This window comes from Buceros rhinoceros, unplaced genomic scaffold, assembly GCF_000710305.1.
Source record: "Buceros rhinoceros silvestris isolate BGI_N320 unplaced genomic scaffold, ASM71030v1 scaffold11942, whole genome shotgun sequence".
NCBI lineage: Eukaryota > Metazoa > Chordata > Aves > Bucerotiformes > Bucerotidae > Buceros > Buceros rhinoceros.
In genome coordinates, this window is record NW_010397202.1 from 25,197 (window position 1) to 39,430 (window position 14,234).

The 14,234-nt window shown below is 36.3% G+C and overlaps 1 protein-coding gene across 1 annotated transcript in view; it reads left to right on the forward strand.

Annotated features, from left to right (window-relative positions):
* Window positions 1-13,875: 13,875 nt before the first annotated feature.
* LOC104502226 (target of Nesh-SH3-like) overlaps window positions 13,876-14,234 on the forward strand; it is a gene marked incomplete at its 3' end in the record, with an annotated part of 8,626 nt that continues 8,267 nt past the window's right edge. The window contains exon 1 of the mRNA XM_010146170.1: window positions 13,876-14,152. Coding sequence (XP_010144472.1) covers window positions 13,876-14,152 — 277 coding nt within the window. The remainder of the gene's footprint in view (window positions 14,153-14,234) is intronic.

Genomic DNA, 14,234 nt, shown 5'->3' on the forward strand with positions numbered 1-14,234 from the left:
GGCATTTTATAATCTTTTAACTACCTTTTTTGGGGGGGGGGGGTTGAGGAATGAGAAATGAAAAATGCTTTTCATTGGGTTCCTATTTTAATATATGTTACCTATATGCTTTGATACTTAGATTAGTATTCATTTGATATCTGACTATATAGCTTTAGGAAGTTTATGTACCCTGTCATACACACCTGGAGCTACCTGATGTAATACTCATATGCAGAAAATTGTAGTTCAAAGCAAGGGATGTGAAGAACGCACAGGCTAAAGCAGGTCTTTTGAGGACCTCTCATGTTGGTGTGGATCACTAGCTAGCAAGTGCTAAGATAACCTTTTGCAGTAAAAGATTCTTACATAGCAAGAATTTTTTAACTTAACAGTATGAAGATAACAAGATTGAATAGTTCCCACATAAGAACAAAGTTAATCTATAAATCAACTCTGATATGAAGGGTCCACCGAAAAATAGATCCTGCCCTCAGATACTCATGTGTGGCAGACGTGGAAGATGTAGGCTACTACTGACTATTTTTGTCCCATTACTTTACTGTATGCTGTTCGTGACTCTATTTTTCACTGCTTCATCCAAAGCTATCAATTTGTATATAATTTTGGTGACATCTCTTTGTGTCTGAAGCCATTTAACTTATTTTCCTCTCCTTGCAGGAATTCCAACTTATTTACTTTCAGCTTTATCCTTACATAATTTGCCTTATTACAGATCAGATCATACTTATGTTCCTTGTGCGCTATGAAAGCAATGTGTTTTTTCAATTATTGTTCTGGATGCTGTTTGTTTTTATTTCAGCTCCAACTGAAAAACAGTTCATTCATACCAAACCAAAAACATCTGAAAAACCAAGAGTGCCACACACCAAACCTGGTAATGGAGTCATTCTTTTAATTTTGTGTGTTTGTGTTTAATCATTCTTTCCCTTAGCCTCAGGGTTTGTGCTTTTTAACGGAATTATTCATATCTGGTTTTGTGCTGAAACAAATGCATTACACTTACATGAGTCATTCCAAAATATGCCAAAACTACACTGAAAATAACACAGGATTTGAAGTATATAATCAAAAATATTTTTCCTCCTTTCTATTACATATAGCAAATGATAACTACAATGTAGTAATGTGAATGTTGACAAATTTCAGGTACTAGACAGACTGAGTTCTCTCTGAGCCCTGATAATCAGAGATGCTTCTCTGTGAGCTCTTTTTTTTTTTTTTAATCCATAATATGCAACAGAATGCTTTTGCAATGTGCTTTGTACAGTTAGCAACTGACATTGTGTGCGATACTGGAACAAAACTAGAATTAAAAATAGCTATGGGGGGGTTGTGTCTTTTTCCATAGAAGGAATGTATAGGGCAAGTTAATAGAAAGATGATATCTGTCAGCAGTTGATTTTTAAGATACGCTGCTACTTTTTATTTTAGGGCATTTTGAAAGTTTTAGAAATAGATCAAATGCTGCTTAGTTTCCATTTCATTTTAATATTCTAAGATTCTTCACATTTTTTCTTAACAGCAATACATCAGACAACTCCACAACCAATTATTACAAAATCTTCTACTACCACTGAGCATTCAAGGGCAACAATGGGTAAATAAGTTTCCTTAAAATTAAAATGCAGCCATTTTTAATTTTTCAGTGGAGAAATTTCTAGAGAAATGTCTGGTGTGGTATTTTATGTAACTTCATTCCACAGTCCTTCATTCTGCTTACATACATGTATGTTTCTTAATACAGATGAGTGTTGGTTCTATCCTAGAAGTGAAGAAGAAATGGTTTTGACAGCTCATGTCTGATCAGAAGCCTATGTTTATCAGATCTCCAAGCAAATTCAGTGGTCTATTTTTTCTTTTAGAGCAAGACTTTTAGCCACTAACAGCTTATCCTACAGCACAGTGATAAGTCTTTTCTGTGTTTTGGATAGTCATTGTGTTTCAGGTTCCAGAAAGCCATGGAATTGTTATTGTCTTTTTTTCAGGCATTCGAAGCATGCATTTTTTGTGGGCTAAAAATGGCATTGGATCATGACTCCTGAAGAATACAATAATAATCTTTTTCCTTTTCTTTCAGCTCCAAAAGAAACACCGCTCATTCCTTCCAAACCCAAAACAGCTGTTGGGCCAGAAGTACCACAGACCAAACCTGGTAATTTAAAGTTTGTAACTTTAAAAATGCTGTTGTGGTACCGCCTTAGTTATGCTTCCTGCTGTCATCCAGTACTGCAGTCATGTGATACGCATGATCTGTGGACAGTTAGTATGTTGTTCAGCTCGGAGTATATTAATAATTTACATCAAAGAGAATGCCCAAGAATTGCATCAAATTCCATGGAGAGCAGGAGTTAAGATGGTTGGGTATTTTTAACTTTTGTATGTTGAATTGGTGGGTAGTAGCTGTTATGCGAGGAATTTGATTAATAGCCAGCTTCACTAAATTCTTTTCTTTTGGGAGATTTTATTACCCTACATACATTTGCCTCAATTTCTCAGGTACTTTTGAAACTGGGGTTACAGAATCTCAGTCCAAGCGAGTTAGATGCTAAGAGTATAGGTACCTTCTTCCCATTAATGATTTTTGCAACTACAGTAGATTTAGGGATGTATAGTTATAATGAAGGATGATGATACCTCAGCTTTACGCTGGATGTAAACCATTTCCATAAATATTACTAGGTAGGAAGAATACAGGAGAAAAAAATAATTGTTAGAGAAGGAGTGACAACATGGTTATAGGAAAGAGCAGCATCTAGTCTTTCTTACTCTCTGATCTGACCTCCAAACTGATAATATTTTGGGTTTAGGCAAATAGGATAATGAATCATTATGAAATTATCATCCCCCCCCTCCCCCCGCTGTTTTTCTCTTAGACTTCTAGCCCTTTTTGTATAGCCAAAAAAAGAATTTAAGCAGAGACCCTATTCATTCAAGAACTGCATATATGTATTACTATGAAAATCAAACTGAACAGTCCAGGAAAAAGATTCCTTTTCTAAAGGCCTTATTTTGAAAAGCTTTCTATTAAGTAACCAAGCTAGATTCTAAATCTCCATTGAATAAGAGCTATTTCCAATCACCTCATAGTTAACAAGTACCATGTTTTGGTAGCACTACAAAGTTAGTTTTAGGTGAAGAAGTCTAGAAAACAGTATTTACAGATTTATTACTTTCCTTTTAAATTTTTAAATCATTATAGTGTTGTATATGCAAAATAAGCTACTGTTAGAAAAGTTATTAACAGCAAATGGCATTATTTAGTTGCTGCCCTTTTTGCTAGTAAGCAGGTTACTTTCAAGCTTCTATATTTTAACCTTATTTCTGAAAGACAAAGAGACGTGTAGTGTGTGCCTCTGCCTGGCAGTCTCTCCTTTTTATCCAGTAACTTAGATATCTTTCACTAAATTCAATCAAATTCGAGTGAGGGAATTGTACCTGGAAGAAAAATACATTACTATAAACTTCTAGAAAATTTTTAGGGATGTGCAAATTAATGCACCCACTGAGAGAAAGACTGAAGACTGTCAGAAAGCCACCTTTAGGGCTTTTGTTCTGAAGCTGGTGGGGGCCCAGCAGAATAGCTGCACGTTGTCTGGCTGTCAGAATGAAAACACATCCAGACTAATCCGAACACGTGTCTGTCTCATGTCTGTTAAAATCGTCTGAGCAGATGTGTAGATCGGTTTTTAGGAAACAAAGGACACAGATCCTTAATGAAATCCAACTTTAATTTCACTTCTTACAGAACACCATTTTATTTCTTGCAGCTCCAAGGGCAACACACCTGGGATCCATTAACCTCATAACAGTTCATGTTGTTGATGGGTCCAAAATTACTTTGGGTAATGAGACTATTACTTCAGCTTGTTTTTCATAAAACTTTATTTTCTCTGCTTTTGCTATATGGCTAAACTCCTACTTTAATCAACAAATATCTTCATATATCTTCATGTTGTGTTCATTTGTTAATTACATTTCAGTGTATGTAGAAAATGTTGCTGGTTTTAGTTTTCCAGCCATTTTTTCTTTCATGCAATTCTTTCTAGAGATAAGTGTTCTGTGTACAAGGCCAAAGAGCCATGTAGAAAGTCATCGTGTAATCACCTTTCCTTCTTTTCTCTGACTTACTAATAAGATATATTTTCCCAGCCTTGCAAAGTCTTTTATCTGTAAAAAAGCATGATTTTCAGCTAGGTTTCTAGCAGACTCTTTTAGTTTATGTTGTGCACACAGACAGTTTGAATTTCCCTTCCACTTGTGGTGTCTTATGCTGAAAAGGAAATCATTTGCGTTTAACAAGCAACAATATCTCCACTTTCAGTTCCCAATGAAACGCACCAGATTTCACCCAAGCCCAAAACTGGTCCAGCAACTGAAATTCCACGGTTCAGTTCAGGTAATTATAAGAATTTTCTTAAGTTGTATTGGGAGTCTGTAGACCTTAAGTAAAATCAGTGTGGCTTAAGGTTTAACAGTCAGTTCATTCTTACCTTTAAAACTACCTCAAATATACAACACGAAAATTATTTTCCCCCCATCAGATGTTTTTTGTTCATTGCTCTGAAAATCAAGGTTAAACAGTATTACCTCAAAGATGATATGAAACTTCCAAACATTCTTAGTGATGTGTATTGGACCTTCAGATGTATAGTGTTGCAAACATAAACCTACCTGACTTCCACCTTTTTCCTTACAAAATACTGAATCTAAATCTGTAAACCTTTTCCCAAATATAAATGTCAAAAATGAGTAACATGTTCTTTCCTGCTTAAGTATTTTCTCTGACACTTCAGAGAGGCTGGATTAAGCATTGTGGATATAATCATTATTAGATTCAAATATCAAATAGGTAGCTGTATTCATTTAAAGATTTGAGTTACAGAAGTTGATAATTTGGCATGAGATGACAGTGACCACTGCCTATGCTTTCAGCTTTCAGTGTGATTCACACAGATTCTGTAACAACTAATATACCAAAATTCTTTTGCAAATGAAAGGTGACAATAAGAAAAGGTTGAAGACTTCAGATTTTAACCTTGATGGTGACACTGTGCTTCAGCACCCTACACAGTGTCTGCATCGAATGCTTCCCATTGTTTTCTAAGCAATATTTTGATATTTCATGTTTTTATCTGAATATTTGACTGGGGGGAGTTCAGTTTGGTGTTTTATTTTGAGGTTTTTTGTTTGTTTGTTTTTTACAGAACCTAATTATATGTCTTAAGGCCATGGATACCTTGCAGAGCTAACTCTGTATCCATATACAGTTGGGTAACTGGCTGTAAATATTTTGTATCTTTTCCTAAACCTAAACATGAATGTAACTGGTCAGACTGCATGATGGAGTCATCTGACAACTAAAGAAACTGGCATTTTCAGCGTGCATTTTGGATTGGAACTCATATGTCCATTTTGCTGTATCGCATTGATGCATGGACCTTTTTTCTGGCAAATTACACTACATTATCAGTGTTCCTTTTACACACAGCATTTAAACTAAACTTTATTTCTTTTAGCACCTCGTAAAACACGTCTCACTTCTGCAAGACCGAAGCCATCTGATAAATCACAGACCAGACCTGGTAATAATTGTTTAATTGATTTGGGATGGGGATGAGATTAATTAATTCATTAATTTTACCTATTCTCAGTGGAATTTTAAGTGTTGCTGGGGAAAACGGGTATTTTTCTTTCAAAAAATCTATCTAGAGGTAAGGCCTTTCCAAATGAGAAAAAAAAAAAACCAACAAAACTGTGTGCATCATCACAGCAAGTGATATTCTTTCTTTTCTAATGTGGAATTGCTGGCATCACAGAAAAGTTTGTTGGGTTCTCTTCTCATGGAACTATTTTTCTTTTTTCTTTTTTTCCTTCTTTTTCTTTTTTCTTTTTAAACTCTCACAGCTCTTAGTGAAACAACACTAGCACCACCTAGAACAAAAGCACCTGGACTGCCAAAGTGGATTGTGCCAACAACAGGTAGACCTGCTGTTCTGGGGGGTGTGGGGGGTTTAACTTATCAGTAAAAGACAAGAATGTGACTTCCTCAAATCATCCTGAGCCCTGCAAAATATTTCATTGTGTCTGATTATAGAAGTCAGTTCCTCAAAGTATTGTATGTAATTGCTGCTACTGGTCATGCTATATAATTTCTGAGTGTCGTTATGAAATTATATTGACGCTCAGTGAGTGTAAACTTACAGATGGAGTATTATATGGCTACTGTTCACTGATGTTTTCTAGAGGAAAGGTCCAGAATAATTACTGGAAAACACTGTATTGAAAGGGGTTGCCCCGTTGTTTAAGTCCAAGTCAGAGGGATTGGTAAGAAAGCCTCAAAGCCAGGTATCTTGCTAGCTACTAGCTATGCACGTGTTGTATTCACATTGGACTAACTCGTATTCAGGCTATGTGGTATTCAGGCTTGCATACTTCATCACCAAGAAAATTCCAAGTTGATGACAGAGGATGGTGAGAACTGTTACTTCAATTTACAAATCCTTACATGCACAGATAACATATATCCTTAACCATGAAGATTTATTCAAAATACTGGTTTGTTTGGGGGGAAAAAATTATCTTTTTTTCAAAGGTACTTGATTTTTACATCCAATTAAAATAATGTTGTATGTGCTAATTCATAATGAATCCATATTTTTTATTTAATAAAATATTGATTTATTATGTCAACACAAATACTCCTGGGGTTTCTTTAATACAGTGATGGTTAGTTAAATATAGAATTTTGGGATTCTTTATCAATGATGCAAGTTTAAGATAATAACTAATACAAATAAATAATTACATAAATAATACACATATTCAAAGCAAACTTTTGGCTGTTGCCCCACTCCTAACAGTGTTACTGTCACCTAATGTTGCTCTGTACTGGCTAGGTTAGAATAACCTGAGTAATATACCATCTATTCTACATATTCCTTTTTCGTCTGTGTAATGTTTCTCTCTATTAGGATTTCTAAAGTGTATTTGGCCATTTAATACCTGTTGCTGACTTAAGTATGATTTGACCTACTCATTCCTGTACGTAATTTTGAGAAGCCCACTGTATTTTTAGAAATAGCAAAACCTCAGAAAAGATGGTTGAGTATTGAAATTGAATTAAAAATATCCTGTTCAGAGCACGGCATACTCTTCTATATTACATACAGAGTGAATCCTTCACTGGACATATATGCTCTTTGGCCGTTCATAGTCCTTCTGCTAAATGAAATGACCCCATTGAATTCCAGGACATCAGATACAGTTACAGTATTAAATGACCAATGGCAGTAGTTGTGGGCCAGAAAGTTTTGTTCTTTGCTTGTGCTGGCAGTCCTGCTTATAAGTGAGCTTTCTACTGTCTGATTACCACACGGGCAGAATGAACACGGGTCCCCGGGAGTAGGCAGCTTTTAAAATCGTATTATGAAATTATGCATGAATACATAATTATGTTAGACAGTAACCTTGGCAGTACAGTAGTAACCTTGGAAGAGTATTTATAGATTAAAAAGAAGGAAAAAAGGAATGTGTTGTTAATGTGTTATTTACATCATAAACATGATGTAAATGTGTTCAATATCGTTTATTGTGCTTAGTGCTCTTTTAGGTGACTGACAAAGTATCATTTTAAGCAACCTTATTTTAAACACTCTTGTTGGGGTGCCCACTAGTCTCCATTACTTCCACGTCTTTATAGTAATGCCAGTTGCCAAGAAGAGCTAGAGCTTTGTTGTCAAAAAATGTCACAAGTCATCTTGCTGTGCATGCAATGTGTACTTACAGACAAATAAATACCTTCTTTTAGAATTCTTCTGGAAAATGGTACTTCTAGTAATATTTTCCATTGCTCAGCTGCATAAGCCTTTTTTCTTTAAGTTAAAGAAACATCCTGAAGATGTCTGTTACCTAGATTTTATGTCCTGCCGAGTGAGCCCTTTAAATTAATCCTGGTGTTCAAGGAAGAAAGAACTGGCATTTATTATCTAACGTCCATTTCTTTGTACCTCCAACCCTGCTGACACAGCAACTCATTGATATCTTTTTATGAGTCTGCACCTTCTCAGAAGTGTAGAAGAATCACCAATGAATTTTGTACATTCATGACATGTTGAGAGAGGACTGCAGCTTTTTGCAACTTTTTGGTCTGTACTTTTCTTGATGATCGATAAGTGAAATCACAAGTCTTCTATAAAGTAGGAGTGTCACAGTGTTGTGACAAATGACATGCTGAGCCTACAAGGCTGTCTGCTCACAGAAATCATTTCACATAACAAGAGAGTTCAAGTAATCAATTAAAGAAATCATCTGTATCTGTCCCAAACAACATGCAATTACATATTGCAAACAGAATTCCTAAGTCTGCAGAAGACGCATAGAAAAGGGAACTCTACTAACCTGGAAACATAAATCTTACCAGCTGGGCAAAGACAAAAAAGTTTATTTTTTGATATCTTAGGGAAATTATAACAAATTATCCAGGTGATTTTTAGGGGGTGGGGAAGTTTGTTTCTTCCATTATGAAAATGACATGTTGTTTTCTGTAGTTAGCTTATCAGAATCCTTAACTCCTGATCAAAGCTGATCAAAGTCCTTAATTGGATGGTAAAGGAACAGTATGTTTTCAGGCTTACCTGAAAAAAAAATTACAGCATTTTTTCTTTCTCTGAAGAAGAGCATATTTACTAAAGAGCCATGGAGAGTCTGTTGTTAGAAGACCGGTTTGGATCTTTTAATTCCTTGCTGGGCTGGCACTGCTGTTGAATATAATCCAGTTCTTCTTCCTGATGGTGCTTGTTAGCATCAGTGCAAAGATGTTTCACCTCATGGAGAGCGTGCTTGGCAGCTGTAGGGCTGAGATGATAAGCAGTGGAATTTGTTTTTTCCAGCGGCTGCACCATGGGATTGTGGCCAGTTTCCTGGCAGGCTTTTCAGTCTCCTGGCTAGCTGTAGTACCAGGTGGTAAACTTGAATGTGGGAAAGTGGCAGGGATTGCCTCCTCATGACTAACATTCCTTTTAGTTTTCTACCATGTTTTAGTCATTTTCTCTAGAATTTCGTTTTACTGAGATGGCTTTTTGTATTTGTCTTAGCTTATGTAACTTATCTTACTCAGATTTTGGTTTTTTTTTTTCAATCCTAGACATTTAAAAATGGCTCCTGATCTATTAAGCTTCCGTATAACCTTCAGCAAACAAACTTTGAGCAACATTTCCATTCCTCTTGTGAAAGAAAGAGAGAGTTGGTTTTCATTACAATGGCCATTAACTTTGTGTTTTATTTGCTTTTTTATTTTTGAAACTGTGAGTGTATAGACAAGTTCTAGAGGAACTCAAGTGTTCAGATATTTCAGTTTTATTTTTGAACGGCACTTTTTTGAGTTCTTCCCTTGAAATAACACACCCTTCTAGTGGTATTCCTGCTATTAAAGATGCAGGGGTTAGTTGGGTTTTTTTCATTACTGCTTTACTAATGACAGAAAAGCAGTGGAAGTCTCTGAAAAAAAAAAATAATTACTTCTTCCACCTAGAATGTATGCAATATTTTGTTTAATCCTAGTTGATATAACTCAGAAAGGATTGTGATTCTAAATCGGATTGTAAGGAGCAGCACAGAGGTAGGCTTTTTGGTAGACTGTAAGATGCAAAACTAAATTAGACTTGTAATGGAAACTTGAATGGTTTACTACAATTTAGTCAAAATGCTACCACATTTTGTTTATGTATTTATTGTGAGATGAATCTAAGAAACTAAATATACTCTCATTATGATCTGTGGTATACGAGGTTATTTTTCTTTTTAAATCTGGTGCTGGTCTTCTCTCGCCTATTCTCCCTTGAACACCATTCATGTGAAACATAGATTAGTGCACTGGCATTTTGTATCTCTGAAGATCCAATTAACAACTTTAGTTACCTGAAGACAAACTGCAGTAACATAAAAACACATGATGTGTTTAGAAATTTTAGTCACAGGGACCAGGTGACCTGTGTCCTGTTTCCAGCTTACTACAAGTCTCATTACTTTAATCTTAAGTAAATCATTTAATGCTTCTGTGCTATGGGCTTGTGGGTTCCTAAGGTATGCCTAGAAAGAAATGGTCAAATAGTAAAATAATTTTAAAAATATCTGCTTCATGCTGTTAAAATACTGGTTTAATCTCCAAACAAACTGAGCACTAGATTAAAAACCTATGAAATCTTTGGCTGAAGTGTTTAGATCATTATGGAATAGAGCTGGAATTGGATTTAATTAATTAATTTATTTTTGAAGGTTTTTTTTTAAGACATTAACTTTTAAAGTTTTTTTCTTATGTCATGAGCAATTGTGGTTGCTTTTCGACAAATATGATGAAGTTGCAATGGATCTTCTCATTCTACTATATAACGAGTTTTCATAAAGCAAATCTACTTATTTTGCATAGGGAAAGCATATCAATTTAACAGTCTGGCTGTCCTATAAATATCAACATGTGAAATAGTTTTTCCATACCAGGAGTAGTTGTGTTGATCTTTTTAATTCCGTTTACTTCAGGTTTTTTAAAATGTGTTTATGTAACTTTTAAGTAGGACTGTTATATACAAACTGAATTTTACATAAACTTTCTCTCCAGTACTCCAAATACAGTATATGTTTGCTTCAGAATTGCTCTAGCCATTCAATATGGAGGATAACCAAAGATCTTATTTCGGGGAGAATAACTTTGCTCTTTTCAAGAATCAATGGGGATTTTACTCTGTATACTGAAAAACTGAAATATTCTCTGTACTCCTTTTCCCACATATAATCTTGATTTAACTCACCTGTTATCTATTAATCTTACTAATTCTCTCTCTCCAAATATTTTTTTCAAGGAATGTTTAAAATTAGATTGCAGACTCTAGATCCAGTTCACTTTCTGCTTACTTGAATAGGAAGACAATGGATATCACTAAGATATCAGTAAAAACCATAGGTGGGCCGTATACGCCGGATTGCACTTAATGTTAGCTTTGAACAGTTCGAACATGTACAATACACAAATATTCTGTGACTTGGTACTGTGCTGTAGACACTTATTTCCTTTGCTTCACAGATGATGTATATATACCTGAGGATAGCACCAGGCAAATTGGCGTGGATGTGGAAAAACCCTTGGAATACAGTGATATCTGGGAAAAGCCAATTTCTGGTAAGGTTAATGAAAGAAGACAATACAACGAATCTAAACAGCTATAAAGAATAAAACCACTACCTCTCCTACACAAAAGACACCTCCACTAAGAAGAGAAAATAGTTCTTAGTCATTCTCATCAATACATCTTCTTTTGGCGTCAGGATGCTACTAAAAGAGATTAAAAATAGGAATATTTCATGATCACTACTTAGTCACTAATATATGCCATATATTAAAATTTACCACCACCAGTGCATGCTTATGATCAAACAGCCACAATACTGTAAGCACCAATTTTTCTCATGCTAATAGTTTCTACAAAGCAAGGGAGAATAAGGTGAATGCATAACCAAATTGTCATCCAGTTTATGAGAAGGTTGTATTGAATATTAGGATTAATGGGAAAATTAGGATGTTAGCCTTGAAGCAAAATATCAATGTGGAGTAAATATGGTTACAGGTTTTTTTACATGTTATATAACAGGGTTGTCAGTTTTACTTTTCTTGCAAGTCTTGCAATCATATTTTCAAAACAATCAAAATATCCTTACTGAAAAATGACCTTCAAAAATAGACTTTTTGTATTTCACTTTTTTCAAGTCAGCTGCTTAGAAATTTTCTGTTTCATCTGAAAAGTAGTATAGAGCATATTTGTACGCCACGTATATAAACACAAACATGCATACGAACGTGTGAATACACTTACATGTAGAGAATTTCTTTGTTTCACGAGCATAACCAAGAATAGAGCTTGTTTTAGCTGTTCTTTTTTCCTCACATAAAAACTGACTGAAAATAAAATCTTGTTGGTTTTACCCTTGAATTTACTATTCAACTGCAGTTAGGTTTTCCTTCAAAAATGTTATTAATTTAAAAACACAGGTACAAAGATATGCTTCTAACTAACTTATAAACTGCTGTTTGATCCTAATCCCTGCTGAATTTACTTTGCTCCTGATTGCTCCTAATTTGCTCCTGGACAAAGACAAGAGCCTATCTTGACAGCTGAGTACTAATGTTTTCTCTTTTTAAAGTTTATTCAATCTGAAGATTGTACTTTGCAAAGATAAGCCCAGCTACTAGTAGTAGCTGGATGCAGACTGTAAACTGCAAAAAAAGGATGGTACTCTGCATTTTTTCTTGCTGAATGTCAGGCAGTGGTGTGTACTTAAGTAAATCCAGCTTGCGATTTGCAGAGACTGGAAAATTTTTTTGTGCACACAGTTCTGAAGGAATATCTACATCTGTTTTTACTGATCTTATGACGTGAAATGTTTAAAGTTAAGCTTTTAGAGCTTTGAAGTAAGCCAGTACCTTGAACTGTTTTCATAGAAGACAGTTGGGTGTGGTTGTGAAATTAACTACTACTGTTCTGTAATTTTCTTGCATATTTCTGCAATCTCTGCTCTTTTCATAAGGCCTTACTATGTACATCAAAATTCAGAATTAAAGAATCATAAGATGGTTTGGGTTGGAAGCAACCTTTAAAAATCAAATAGTTCCACCCTTCTGCCGTGGGTGGGGGCACCTTCCAGTAGACCAAAGTGCTCAAAGCCCCATTGAACCTGGCCTTGAATACTTCCAGAGAGAGGGCATCCATAACTTCACTGGGCAACTTGTTCCAGCGTGCCACCATCACAGTAAAGAAGTTAATGCTAATTCCTAACCTAAATCTACCCTCTTTTAGTTTAAAACTAGTACCTCTTGTCCTATCACTACAGGCCCTGGTAAAAACTCTCCCTCTGTTTTTTTTTTTATAAGCCCTATAATATTGCAATAATGTGGAGCCTTCTCCAGGCTAAACAACCCCAACTCTCTCAGGCTTCCTTCATAGCAGAGTTGTTCCAGTCCTCTGATTATTTTTGTTGCTGTCTTCTGGACCTGCTCTAACAGGTCTATGTCTTTCTTGTACTGGAGACCCCAGAACTGGATGCAGTATTTCAGGTGGGGTCTCACTAGTGTAGAATAGAGGGGAGAATCACCTCCCTTAGCCTGCCAACCACCCTTCTTTTGGTGAAGCCCAGGAAGCAAGTGACTTTCTGGGTTGCAAGCTCACATTGTTGGCTTATATCTGATTTTTCATCTACCAGCGTTCCCAAATCCTTCTCTGCAGGGTTGTGCTGAACCTGTCTGTCACCTAGCCAGTACTGAGACCCCACTCTGGGTGCAGGACCTTGCATTTGGCCTTGTTGAACTTCATGAGGTTTTCACTGGCTCACTTCTCCAGCCTTTCAGGGTCCATCTTGATAGCATCCCTTTCCTCAAGGATACCAGCACCACTACTCATCTTGGCATCACCTGCAAGCTTGCTGGAGGTGCACTCAGTCCCACTCTCTATGTCATTTCAATAAAGGTATTGAACAGTACTGGTCCCAATACAGATACCTGAGTGACATCACTTGTTACTGATTGTCACCCGTTGGCCGAGGTATGCCAATTACAGGATGAGTTTTTCCTCTCTCTAATTAACCTCCCTCCCGTTCCGGGAGAAAAGGGTTAAAAGCAGAGATAAGAAGAAAAAAAAGTTTGTGAGACCTCTTAAGTTTGGGAAACTAAAAGAAGTTTAATAATGCTAGAAAAAATATTATATACAGAAAAACAAATGAGATATTAACAGGTTTATATGGGATTGGAAAGCTGGTATAACGAGGGTTAAACTGCGGTTTAGGAAAACAAAAGCGAAAGGAAAAAAAAAACGAGTACCAAACAGCTTAAAAATGGCAGCGGTCACGTGGTTGGTGGGTTCGCGGGAGCAGAGCAAAGCCGGTCAGTGTAGTCATAGTGGAACCCACGTACAGGCAGGACCTGAGCTGATGCACAGCACCACGGTTTGGGTTGCGGGTGTTAGAGAAATGGTAGCAAAGGAGAAACTGCAGCTCTGGTGCACACTAATGGCAGGAACGAAGCAGCGGTGCTCAGTAGCACAAAGGCAGTCCCGTACGGTGCAGGGGTTAGTAGCGATAATCCGAGCAGGTCCAGGTGCTGGTGAAAGAGGTGAGGCAGGTCTCAGCCGATCGGAAGGAAAGGAAGAGAAGGGACAGGCCGCATGCCAAGAGAAAGGAAAAGCAAGCGGCAA